This window comes from Myotis yumanensis, unplaced genomic scaffold (genome assembly GCF_028538775.1).
Source record: "Myotis yumanensis isolate MYYU_CA2020_CCGP unplaced genomic scaffold, mMyoYum1.0.hap1 SCAF_14, whole genome shotgun sequence".
Taxonomy (NCBI): Eukaryota; Metazoa; Chordata; class Mammalia; order Chiroptera; family Vespertilionidae; genus Myotis; species Myotis yumanensis.
This window is the reverse complement of record NW_027223765.1, coordinates 22,987,421-23,000,385: the sequence shown is the minus strand read 5'-3', so window position 1 is coordinate 23,000,385 and position 12,965 is coordinate 22,987,421. Positions and strand designations below refer to the sequence as shown.

General features: G+C 44.0%; 1 protein-coding gene across 3 annotated transcripts in view; it reads left to right on the top strand.

The window, feature by feature from the left end:
* Positions 1–712: 712 nt before the first annotated feature.
* The window catches only part of PLCL2 (phospholipase C like 2), a 164,031-nt gene continuing 151,778 nt past the window's right edge, over positions 713–12,965 (top strand). Inside the window, exons 1-2 of one of the 3 annotated variants that reach the window (XM_070433347.1) lie at positions 713–761; positions 1,374–1,926. In XM_070433347.1, the coding sequence (XP_070289448.1) occupies positions 1,606–1,926 (321 nt within the window). In that variant the 5' untranslated portion in view covers positions 713–761; positions 1,374–1,605. Of the gene's footprint in view, positions 762–923; positions 1,092–1,373; positions 1,927–12,965 lie in introns of those variants that run through there. The other 2 variants (XM_070433346.1, XM_070433348.1) reach the window with 2 other exon arrangements.

Genomic DNA, 12,965 nt, shown 5'->3' with positions numbered 1-12,965 from the left:
GAGGGATGACGATTCCCAGGGAGGTGTTTGTGCCGGGAGCGACATGATCAAGGTTGATTTTAGGGCAGGTTACTCTACCTGAAGCGTTGGGGCCGGGGGTAACCGGGAGGACCAGAGAGAGGAGGGACCGGCTGTTGTGATCCAAAGGTGATATCCTGACCCCCAAAGAAGAGCCTGACCTAGGGCGGGGCCCTCAGAAGGTTGGACTGGTTGACATCTCTGGCATTGGGATCCGGAAGGACCCTAGGAGGGAGGGAGGGACTTTGGTGATAAATCCATGTAGGGCGACTCAGAGGGCACAGAGCAAGCTCATCTCTCCCTCCCCCCACCCTCCCGGCTCTGGCACCCTTGAAACCAGCTGAATCAATTTACAGTTCAGGAGCTTAAGGGAACAGAATTGGTTTCTGCACGTGACTTGGACCTGACCCACTGGGGAAGCCCAGCGGGGAACGTCCGGGTGGCTTCTCCCCAGCTGGGTGGGAGGGGAACGAGTCCGGCGCGTGGGGCTGGGGGCTGGAGGGGGGCGTAGCGGCCCCGGAGACCCGAGACCTAGCTCCTGACCTCGGGGCCTGCGCGTCGCTGCCCCTCGGGGCGCCGGGGTGATCGGCAGTTGCTGCGGCTCCAGTGGGGCTGGGGGTGTCCGGGACCCGTCGCTGCCTCCCGTCGGTCGCTGTCCGCTGGGCTGCGAGGTCCCCGCGGCCCGATGACCTAGCCCCACCGCGTCGGCGGCGACCTCCAGCGGGAGCCCGGGGAGGCTCGCGGTGGGTCCGGGCGACCGGGAGGGTCCCCGCGGCCTGTAGGGGGCAGTGCCGCGCCCCGGAGGAGGAGGGGTGGGTCTGGGCTACCCCGGCCACACCGCGGCTGTCACTGCCCGACCGCCCTGCCCGCCGTGCGCTTCCCGTCGGCGCTTCAGGCCCCAGCGGGACCCGGGGGGACGTGGCGGGGCCGGCGCGCGACGGCCGTTGGGGAGTTGGGATCCGGGAGACCCGCGTCGCCTCTCGCTCGCGCGGGGCGGCGAGACCTCAGGAGGCGCGTCCGCGTGGCCAGGGCGCCTCGGGTCGCCCGCGGCTTCCCCTGGCATCGAGCCCGAGGTGGGCGCTCCGACCCGGGCAGGGCGCCTGGCTGCCGCGTGGTGGGCGCTCCGGCCCCCGGGCTGGGTGCTCTGAGCCCCCGGGGAGGCGCCCCGAGCCCCAGAGCTGGGCGCCCCGTTACCTTGGGATGGGTGCCCGGAGCCCGGGGTGGCCGCCCAGCCCGCGCGGGTTATTTTTGGCGCCCGCGGCGGCGCGTGTGCCGGGGCGTGTTTTTCTTCTCCAGGTGCCGGGAGCCCGGCTCCGCCGCGAGCTGACTCGCGTCTCTCTTTTCTCTCCCTGCAGGAATCCTGCGACCATTCCGCCGCCACGACTTCCATCGCGCGCGAGGCGAGCTCCAAACAAACATCACATCTAAATTAAAAAAAAAAAAAAAAAAAAAAAAAAGCGGAAGAAGCGGCCGAGGCGGCGGCGGCGGCGGGAGGAGGCGGCGAGGAGGAGGGGCCGCGCACGGCGGCCCGAGGCGGCGGCGGGGACGCGGGGACGCGGCTTTGTGCTGGCGGGTCGCGGGGCGCCCATGGCGGAGTGCGGCCGGGGGGGCGCCGCCGGCGGGGCCCTGCCCACCTCCCCGGGTCCGGCCCTAGGCACCAAGGGCGCCCTGAAAGCCGGAGCCGGGGAAGGCGGCGGCGGGGGAGGTCGCCTCGGCCATGGACTGGCGCGCTGTGACAGCGGCGGGGTTTCCAACGGAGACTGCAGCCTCGGCGTGTCCGGGGACGAAGCTCGGGCCAGCCCCGCCAGGGGACCGCACGGCGGGGCGCTCGCCCCGACCCCCGCCGCCTGCCCCCTCCCCCGGGAAAACAAACAGGGCGGCCTGCCCCGCCGGAGCAGCATCATCAAGGTAGGTGGGAGAAGGGCGCTCAGCGCCCACCGCAGCCGCCCTTGGGGTCCGTTTCTCCAAGAGGGAAGTGGTGCTGGGAGGAGGGGGTTGTTGGAGGAGCCCGTGGCTAACGGGAGCCGCTGGTGCACGGGTGCTTGGGATGGTGGAGCAGGGGTTGGATGCAAATGCATTTGGGAAAACTGGCGAGGTGTTCCTTAATGTGCAGGGGGAGCTGTGTTCAGACATTCCCAGTTGAACTTGGGACTGTCACCTCTCCCAGGGTTGGCCTGGGATTATGGCCTGTACCTGGCAGGGCAGGACATGTTCCTCTGGGGTAGCCTTGGCTGGTAACAGACTCCCTGTATGGTTTCTATTGATGTTCAAGACAGTTAGCGATGATGTGAAGACATTTTCTTAAAAAATCCTAGGCGGTTGAACAGATTATTTAATAGGTTTCTTCTGACCTGTGTATAAGTGGCCTTTTGCAAACGGTTGTAGTTGGAGGCTGCAAAGTCTCTGATCACTCAGTCACACGGAGACATTGGTTCTGAACATCTATGCAGATTTCCGCTTTCTCAGGCTCAAAAGCTCTGAGAGATTATAGTTCTGCACAATTTAGTCTTTTTCTTGCTGCAGTAGGCTGGCCTTCAGTTCTGTGCAAGTTCTTTTGGGCAGTTTGCTTGGTTTTGGTATCTTCTGCATTGTGATATTTAGCAGAAAAAGTCAGCAGTGGTCTTGTGTATTTTAAGCTCCAGACGTAATATTAGGAACTCCTGAGTTTGTGGTGGCTTCATTCTTGTATTACATTTTGGTTAGCAGTGTAAAAATATTTCTCGTGACATGAAGTGAAAAAAAAAAATTAGTTGATGAGCTAAGAAGAGCAGAGCCTTAGGCAAGACTAGCTCGTTTTGCTCAAGTTTGGAGTAAATAAGAAAATGTTGCTTTCTGAAAAGCAAGGCGTTACCAGGACAGTGAGCAGCCGCAAAGCACATTGACAGGGCTGCACCCACCCTTCCTATGGCTGATGACTGGTGGGGAGGAGGACAGAATGGGCCACAGAGGAAAGAGTTGGCACTGGCGGTATTTGGAATTTAATTGGACCTACAGCAATCTTTTAAGTACAATGCAAGATGGTGTTATCAGCTCATACAGTAACCTAGTGAAATATACCACCTCGCTACTCTGTGTAACAGGCAGTTGTGAAACTGCTTTTCGCTTTGTCATCTGTTTGCACAGTTTATGTCTGGGCAAGGGCACAATTGAAGGGCTTAAAGCTCAGGTGTATTCACTATCTGCAGCAGGCGTTCCGAGTTTAACTAAGGACAGTAAAATATATTTTTGTGCATACCTAGCTTTTAGTGACTCATAGTTCCCTTTACTCTGTACCTTATGTTTCCATGTAAGTTGCTTTCAACTGTGCGTGATAACCAATCCTATTGACAGAGTTATGTGTCATATCTGTTTTTTATTGGTGACCAGAGATTCGTGGTGATTTTGCACGGTGGCGTTCATGAAATTTGAGGGGGGGGAATTCCAGAGAGATACTAGCCTACTTAATTTTAACTCCTCACCCCCAATTTTCTGGAGGGACATGTTTTTATATTTTAAAATAACTCAAACTTTATTGGTGTTTACAGTAGTGTGACTTAATTAAAATAGTAGGTGTTTTAATTTTACATTTTGGGGGGATTGGGAAGGGCGGTTTGCCAAATATTTCTGATATGTGGAATTGAGAACTCATCAGTAGATGTCATTTCTTCATTGGAGAGTCTTAGAAGAATGTGGGAAAATGATTAATTATTCAGAAATCACTGGGTTTTGAAATGTTAAACTTTCAAAGATTTGTCGTTTTTCTTCTTGCTAATGAAGGCAGTTTGGCTTCTTGTTCACAATTGTATTCCTAGATACACATTGACAGGGATATAGTAAGGCCTCACTAGATTGCTTCCTGAATAAACAGAAGAATGATAAGGAAGTACAAGTTTTCTCTGTTAAGGTCTCTTAATTTCTAAAGTGGGTTATTTTGGATTTACTCGTCTCATATAATATTCATTGACTTGCACCGCCTAAGATGACTCAATTGACTCCTTTTTCTTGCATCTATTTTCACCTTGCATTTTTCTTAAACACCCCTTACAACTATGGATGTAGTGTTTAAAGTTGATCAAGCCTGGATTTAGGAAAGAATTATGCTGTAATTAAGTAGGTAACTAGTTGGTATGTTTCCCCTTGAATTTGTATGTTGAAGAATCAAGATTTTTAGTGTGGTATTTTCTAAAAACATAATAGCATCAAGACAACATACTAACAGAAATAAAGAGATCTTTAACTTTAACATAAACTTTTATAAAGCAATGACTAATGCACACACATTTTTGTCACATGAATGGCAGACATATTTCACTTTTGTTAAAAAATAAAAAGCTTAGTGAACGTCCATGTAAAAAGGCAATAGTGACATCCTTCCTGGGTTTTCTTATGTTGCTTTTGAATATAAGGGATGCATGCAGTCAGGTGATTGAATAGTAGAGGCGGAAGTAGATTAGTAAGCAAGGTGGTGATTGGGGGGCGTGAGAAGATGGCAGGAGTAAATGCCAGCTAAGGAACAGAGACCAGAATTTACGGGGTTGCATTAGCTGAAATGTCCAGCTTGTGAGCTATGTGTGTTTCTTAGCGTCCATCTTCATTATACCCTTGACAGCCCTCTCAGGTGGGAATCCTCAAATCAAAGGGAGAACTAACAGCCTAAATGTGATATGCAGTGGGCTAGGGGTCTATTGCTGAGGTGCAGGACATACGCAGAAATACACTGTGGGCTGACCAGAACTGTAATCTTCTTTTAAAACCAATTCTTTTGAACTCCATCTGGTTTGTGAATGTGGTGTTGAGTAAGAAATTGTTGTCAAACTACATTTCTGCCAAAGTAGATGCACAGATCTTATCCAAAAAGAGCTCCTTGTTTTTGGTAACAGTGTTGATGAAAATTCAGAGTAAGCAGCCATGTAGAACCTTTTACAGAACCGTGAGAAGATCAATAAATCATGGAACTTGTCACCGTACTTTTCTACTTTTCCTTAGCTTATTGAAAATAGTGTTACACCTTTTACATTATTTGCAAAGGCCCATGACTAGATTTTTAGGGAAGGAGCCATTATTATGTTTGTCATCTTAAGTAATCTTAGTGAATGAAAACATCACTTTCATTTTCTCTTTCAATATTTCATCTCATCACACCACTCAATACAATGCACACTTTATTTTGAAACAGTTAACTTGGTTAATTGTTCAGATAACATCCATTTTTTTTACAAATAGCTGAATCCTTTAAGTTGGGAGCTTGTTCTAAAAATATGAAGTAGCATTTTAGGCCTCAGATTTCTTTTTAATTTTCCAAATAAATGAAGTTAAAGTGTCTATATATTTGAATTGTTTATTTTAATCAAAACTAGTTGAATATTTTAGTTGGTACTTTTTAAAGTGTGGTATGATTTGCATAAAGTAAAAATTCACCTCTGTTGGTATTCAGTTCTTTAAGATTTGACAAACACACAGTCATGTAATTGCCACCACAATCAAGATATAGAACAGTTCCATTGCCTGAAAAAATTCCCCCAGTCCCTTTGTAGTCTTCTCCCCCACCCCCTGACTACCTTTGATCTTAGGTATTTTTTTAATAAGTAGGAAATATAACTATTGCACTATTTTGGTATTTAAAAGTAATAACAGCTGCTGCCACTTATTACACACTTACTACATGCAAAACACATGAAAAGTACTTCATGTAATTTTCTGACTTGGCCCCGTAGCAATCACGTAGGCTGAAGAAAAACAGAGGTCAGAGAGGTTAACCACTTGGCCAAGGTGTTGGAGCTGGTTGATAGACACCAATTGGGTGCAGCTGTACTCTGCTGTGCCCCCAAATTACACTGGCTGTTTTAAATTTTCTATATAATTAAGGTAGCCTTGGTAATTTGGAACACTGGATTTGATTTTCCTCTTTAAATGTAGGGGACATTGGAGGGGGAAAAGGACTCTCTATATCTGCTGGCAGAAGAAGTTGACAGATAGTATAACCAGGCAGCTGTTTAATCACCTGTTGTCGCTGCTTGACCAGACTCGTCAGATTCACTGGGACCAGTGGTTTGACCTTGCCCAAGGCGGCAGCTCTTATCTTTCTTAATATCATTATGGTCATTATCGTAGTATCATGCTATGTAGGAGAAACACCTTCATTACCTTTATGCCAACATATATCCCTCTGTCTTGATGCTGAGCACCCAAGGTGGGCAGTAAGTGAGCTTTTTGAATTTATTATACATATTTATACAAAATAAGAAAAATGCGAGTATGGATATTAGATTGGCTCATGGTTTAAATAAACTAGACTCCTTGCAGGCAAAAGCTGGGCTGTATTATCAGTTCTGCACAGATAACAAGCACTCAGTAACTCTACTTTTAATTGGATCTCAAATATACTATCTGCATTTGACTTCAGAAATTTTTTTTAATAATTGGGAAAAGACAACTGCATGCCCAGAAAACTTGGGGGCCTATCATAAATATTAAACAAACAGTAACAGGAGCACAAAGTGAATTTGTCTGGATTGATAGGAGCCTGGATCGTCGAGGTCAGAAATTCTAATGACCAATCAGCAACTCTCAACTTCACTTTGTACTAATGCACTTGAGGCCACACAGGATAACTGTTGAAAGGCCAGGGTCTGGTTGCATCTCTCAGCCACACAGAGAGCTTCGGTCACAATTCCGAGTTCAGTTTTCAAAAGTACTCGGAGGATATGAATGTTCATACCCGAAAAAATACTTGTTCCCTTTTGCTTTTTCCCTTTCTAGTCTCCCAGCCTTTCCTCCAAACAGTTACATTTGACTTGTGTTGTTTTTCATCAAATCCAAATAGACAACCGACAGGAAATTATTATTATTTTTTTATTGCTGATCTCGGCCACTCAGCTATTTTCTTAGAATGCTCTCTCCCAGAATCTGTTTGGTTCCTTTTATAGTTCTGTGCGCTCTGCAAGGGGTCTAAACTAGACTGTTCTTTTATTCTTTTCCTTTCTTGTTTTAATGCTTCAGTTAACCATGCATCAGTATTGAACAAAGTAGGGCAATGTAATTTACAACCTAAATGCAGATGTAACTGAAATGTGAACGTTCATATTTTCTCTTCAGACTTTGTTTTATGCATGTATGTCCAAGAACAGATACTCTGTTCCTTATTAAGTTTTGGTTGTCATTACTTACTCATGTACCAGACCCCTGGATTAATTTAGCTATCTTTTTATTTTATATTATTAGGGTTCTGTAGTTCAGGGGATATTCAATTATTTTTACCCGTGGGCCACAGGATCTGAAACTGTGTTCCTACTGATAATAATGATGAATTGAGAGAGTTGTGCTTGGCATAAGAGTATTAGCAGTGACTCAAATTCAAGTCAGAGCCCCCAGGGAAGTCTCAGCAGTACCTGTTTTCCTCGTGTCAGAATAATTCTATAGCTTCAGGGTGCGCAAAGTGTATAACTGATGAAACTGAACACCAGTGACAATTGTGCAAATGGTCCAGCTCGCAGGCTAGACACTTGGCACCCGCTTATTCCAAGTGGCAGAGGAGGGCAGGTGGCTAGGTGCCCTGCTGGCCGTCAGTGCTTGGTCACATGGCAGGAATAATTAGGCAAAATGTATCCTAACTAATAAACTCAGCTGGGCTGTACTCTGGGGTCTTAGCCGCACTCAGCCCACATGTTACCTGTCTGCATTAGTCAGGAGGCAGAAGACTGGTGGGGAAAAAATAGAGGATGTGGAGTTAGGAGCTTGGATCAGAGTCTGGCTTCCTCTCTTCCCTTCTGCGTGGCCTTGGGCAAGATATTTAAGTCTGTGTCCCATCTCTAAAACAGAGAGTAAAATCCTGCCTCAGCGCATTTTGTGAGGATGAAATGAGATGATACGAGTGAAATATTCAGAGCAGTGTGTGGCCCATGATAAACTCAATAAGCAGTACCTATCACGTTTTGTATTTTTTCTTTAGTTTCTCTTATTTAGAGTTTACCTGAGATGAGCAAACTCACTTAGCTCCATTTGAGTTGGAGATCATGAACATTGCCATGCCCACTTTGGAAGCTTTGTCTTTTGAAATATGCAGAAGGTACCCAGAGAAATTTCCCAGACATATTCTAAAGATGCTTTCAAGAATTATTTGTTTCGGTGTCTTTCTAAATCTGAAGCCTCCAACAACTGTACGCATATCTAAATAGCCTCAGCGAAATGGTCAAAGGCTGTTGTCCGTCAGTCTCATTAAGCCCAGCAAGTGCCCATGTGTCTTGATTTGCCCAGGCAATCCAGATTTATACCTTTCCTCCTGACAAGATTATTAATAGCGCCTTCTTTCACTCTCAAAGGCATCCTGGTTTGGATGATAAATTATATGGCCACCCTACTTATCTGCTTTTTACAAACTCTGTGACAGCCCGGAGACTGCTATCTATGCCTAAACTTAGCCTTTGTTTCTTCCTTTTCTCAGCTTCCAATGCTTTCCTCCTCTCTCAGTCACCTTCAAGGTCTTCCTCAGTTAACCACCTCTCAGGAGGAATTGTTTCTTTCTCTGCCTTCCAGCCACCACACTCTGCTTGTGTCCCTGTAGAGCCCCATTTCCTTCTGCCACATAGGTAACTTATCTAATCCTTATTCACCTTCAGTTTATGGAAACACCCAGTTTTATGTCTTGCAGAAAGCATGTATGTAAGTAGGTACTTGTTGAATAAATGTGCAATGGATGAATAAGAGGGCATGAATGATACAATTTATTTTAGGAGTTCGATGGTGCTATTTAGACTTAACTCCCCCTGGTTTTGATTGGAATTTAAAACTCAATGGTCTGTGAACTTCAAAGAAGAAATTTATTTCATATACATAATTTTGGAAACAATCAAAGGGGAGGAAATACCTTCATTTAAAGTTGGATCCAGGAATTTGGTTGGTTCCAGAATTGTTTTGCAAGATGTTAATATAAATGATCTGTTCCCTTTGGTGCCCCTGAAATAAGAATAGACCTTTGAAAATTTATTTTGATTTATGTTCTATCAAAGTTTAAAAAGCATGGCAAGAGACCTTTACTGTTTGTTAAAGCATTTCATCTATTTTCTAGTATTCAGTTGCTTTAAGTGATTGTAGTTTTTGCTTGTTTTGTTTTCTTTATAAGGAATTGAATTACTTAAACTTTCATTGTCATTAACATTGGATTGTCAAAAGATATTCATTGGGAGTGCTTTAGAATCTTGTCTATAATAATAATAAAAGGGTAATATGCTAATTAGACCGGACATCTTCCGGACATCCTTCCTGATGAAGCCGGGGCTGGAGGGAAGCTAGCCTGGGTCCCGGGTGTCAGAGGGAAGCCGGTGCCGGCAGCTGGGGGAAGAAAGGCCTACCCTTGCACGAATTTTTGTGCATCGGGCTTCTAGTTAATAATAAAAAAGAAGATAAATAAGGAGTATAGGTGGAGTTACAGAAGTAGGATCTTTAATCCCTAGACACATTTTGCAATGTAATGGTAGAAATTCTACCTCTTATTACAATTTAAGGATTGGGTGTGGAAGAGTTACTAAGAAATTCTTTGTTTGCATCATCTCATGCAAGTCTCACCACAGTCTTGCAGGAGCCATCATCATTCCCTTTTTACAGACAAGGAAACCCACTCTTCAAGGTTTGGGTATTTCCAAGCAAGGTCACAGAGCTTGTAGGAGGCAGAGCTAGCATTCAGACCACGTTTAACTTGAAAGCCCACACTTTGAACTGCTCCATTACCTCTTTCTACTTCATCTTGTGAAATGTATCTCTGACTTTTTCCTTTTTCTCCTACTTGCCCAAGCCATTCTGGTTCCTTGATCTTAGCAGTTTCTACCAGTCCTAAACTAGATACTGAATTTTAATTAGGAAAAGTTAGCCTTTTGTGGCTGAATCTTGGGATGAAGCTAACATGTTCCTAATCAACAAAAATCCATTTTGTCCTTTACCTCTCCACTCTTATTTGATTGATTTGAAAAATTTTTAGGAGGGGCAGGGTCATTTTCCGTTTTTGTTTCTTTTTTAGCAAAAACTTGATTTACAGTTATATACATTTTAGGTTCCTAGAAGCTAAAACAGATAATAGTAACTATTTGTTTTTAGGTGAGCTTTTACGTGTAACATCCACCATTATTGTTTTGGAATTATAAAGTAATTATCCTATATAATAATCCTATATAATAAAAGGCTAATATGCAAATTGACCAAACGGCCAAATGACGGTCGCTATGATGCAGGAGCTGCCCCTTGGTAGTCAGTGTGCTCCCACAGGGGGAGCGCCGCTCAGCCAGAAGCCAGGCTCACAGCTGGCAAGCACAGCGGTGGTGGTGGGAGCCTCTCCTGCCTCTGCAGCCTCTCCTGCCTGTGCAGCAGCGTTAAGCTGTCAGTTGGATATCCCCTTAGGGCTCCCGGACTGCAAGTGGGCGCAGGCGGGGCCGAGGGACCCCCCTGAATGCACAAATTTCGTGCACCGGGCCTCTAGTAACATTATAAAATATGTTAATACTTAGAACAGATCACTATGAAATTTGTATTCAAGTATCTTCTTGGATTATAGTAAGAAACTGATTTGGAAATAGCAGATATTAACAACACCCCAGAAACTAAGCAACTGGATTTAAAAGTGATTAATAATGTAAATTCTGGGATTTTTAGAAATGAAAGGGTTCATGTAAAATTATTTTGTAATTAGATATACACAAAGCCATACTGATTAGTACATTTAGCTCCTAGCTATGGTTGAGTTCATTTATTTGCATATTAGCCTAACAGAATTGAAAAAAATAGTTATGTAATACTGCAGTATATGAGTATTAATAGAACAAGATGTGGTCTTCTAAACAGCTATATTTGAGATCTTGTTTTTTTCTATAGATAGCTGTATGTGTACATGTGCTATACTTGTGCATTCATATACTCTGAAGACTCTGTTTATAAATAGTTAAGATTAAAACCAAATCAAATAATGTAGTGGAAGGTTGACACGGGTCCTGTCTCGTAAGACTGATGGGTAGCAGGTGTCTCCTCTCTAAATTGAAAATGCCCAGGAAGGGCTAGGCTGCTTTTTATGAGCATTGCTGATGAAGCCTCTGTTGCTCTCAACCAATTAGTGTGGCCACAGAGGAATAAGTGACCTCGTTTGCAGCTACCATTAGAATCACAGCTGTATGATTCTCTCCATATGGTTTCCTGATACCTTTTATTTTCCATCTTCCTTCTAAGCTCTGATGTCCTGTGGACATAGGAGATGCAATTTTTCAGATAGTTAATATGGCTTAATGTTTATTCTTGAAGGAAATACAGCAAATAGCTTGGGTTTCTTTCTGTTAATCCTTGCTAATAGATAATATTAGATACTAGTAGAATTTTTCAGGTGTTTTCATATTAGAATTAATAGAATTCCTGATCTAATACCAGTTTTAAGGATGTGTTTATTTTTGGAACTTTTGATGATTTGTTGAAAGAGATCTGTATGCTACTACAAAGCTATCTCTGGTTTATTTATATTCCCAGAGATGTTTTTCTATATGTTAAAAGTAATATTAGAATTGCTCTGTCATAGAATTTGTGTATATTGAGCTTTAGTAAGTATTATCATGTGATTTTTCTAACTGGTTAAAACAGTTTACACAGCCACCTGGTTATATGAGTTCTAGTTGCTCTAATGCTTACTAATACTTCGTGTTGTTTTTAATTGTAACCATTTGTGATGGTTGTGTACTGGTATCTTACTGTGGCTTTTAGGTTGCATTGCCCTGAGGATTAATGATATTGAGCACTTTTTCATATGTTTTCTTGGTCACTTGGATATTCTTTGTAAAATGCCTGTTCAAGTCTTTTGCACATTATTAAAAAAATATATATTTTTATTGATTTCAGAGAGGAAGGGAAAGGGAGAGAGAGCTAGAAACATCAATGATAAGAGGGAATCATTGATTGGCCGCCTCTTGCATGGCCCCCACTACAAATCAATCCGGCAACCCAGGCATGTGCCCTGACCAGGAATTGAACCATGACCTCCTGGTTTATAGGTCGACGCTCAACCACTGAGCCAAACTGGCCGGGCTCTTTTGCCCATTTTAAATAGTTGGGTTTTTATTTATTTTAAATTGATTTGTAGGACTTATTTATATTTTCTGGTATGTTAAATGACATCTTTTAATGGCCAAAAATTCTTAATTTTAGTGAAATCTAATTATCAGCAATTCTTTTATGGTCTCTCATATTGCATGATTTACATGAAGTTCAAAAACAGGCTAACTAATGAAACTTTCACAAACACGTGAAACACCTTTTTGCTGCATTGGAGCACCTGTGCCGTGGTGAGACCTGACTGAGTCCTGAGCCGAGTGATTGAGTGGGTAGAGAGACGCTGCTGGCTGGAGCAGCATGGACAGTGTTTTTCCTGGACTATATTGAAAACACATAGGAGCTAGACCTAGGTGGGAAGTGGACACAATAATGAAGGATGTCTTGGTCATTGAAGTCATCTTACACTGTTGTGATTCTGCTGGGAGTTTTTATGATTTGTTTTGGTGTAATTTTTGAGAGATTTAATCCTTGCAGGTGCTCTCAAAGGGTTTAATATTAAAAAGTGTGCTGCTCATACAAAACTTTGAGAACACTCATTTGTGGAGCACCTGTTCTCTGCATGACAGCTTTCTAGATAGTGCTTTTTGGTCTCAAAAGCAGTTAAAAACAGAAACCAGTTATCCAGGTCTGTAGACAAAAGCAAGAGTTATTTGATTACTGCTGACTAGCAGTCTACCTCAGATCCCAGGAGGTCAGTATAGCATTTTTAGCCCTACTCAGCACTCACCTTGTGGGGAAAACAGCAAGTCTTCAAATGGGGCATTTCAGGACACACTGGAATTGCCTGGATTCGAAAACTTACTAATGTGCACATCCACTCCAGGCTAATTAAATCAGAATTCCCAAGGGTTTCTTAACCCTCAGAGTTTAAAGTGTAGCCAGGATCAATAACA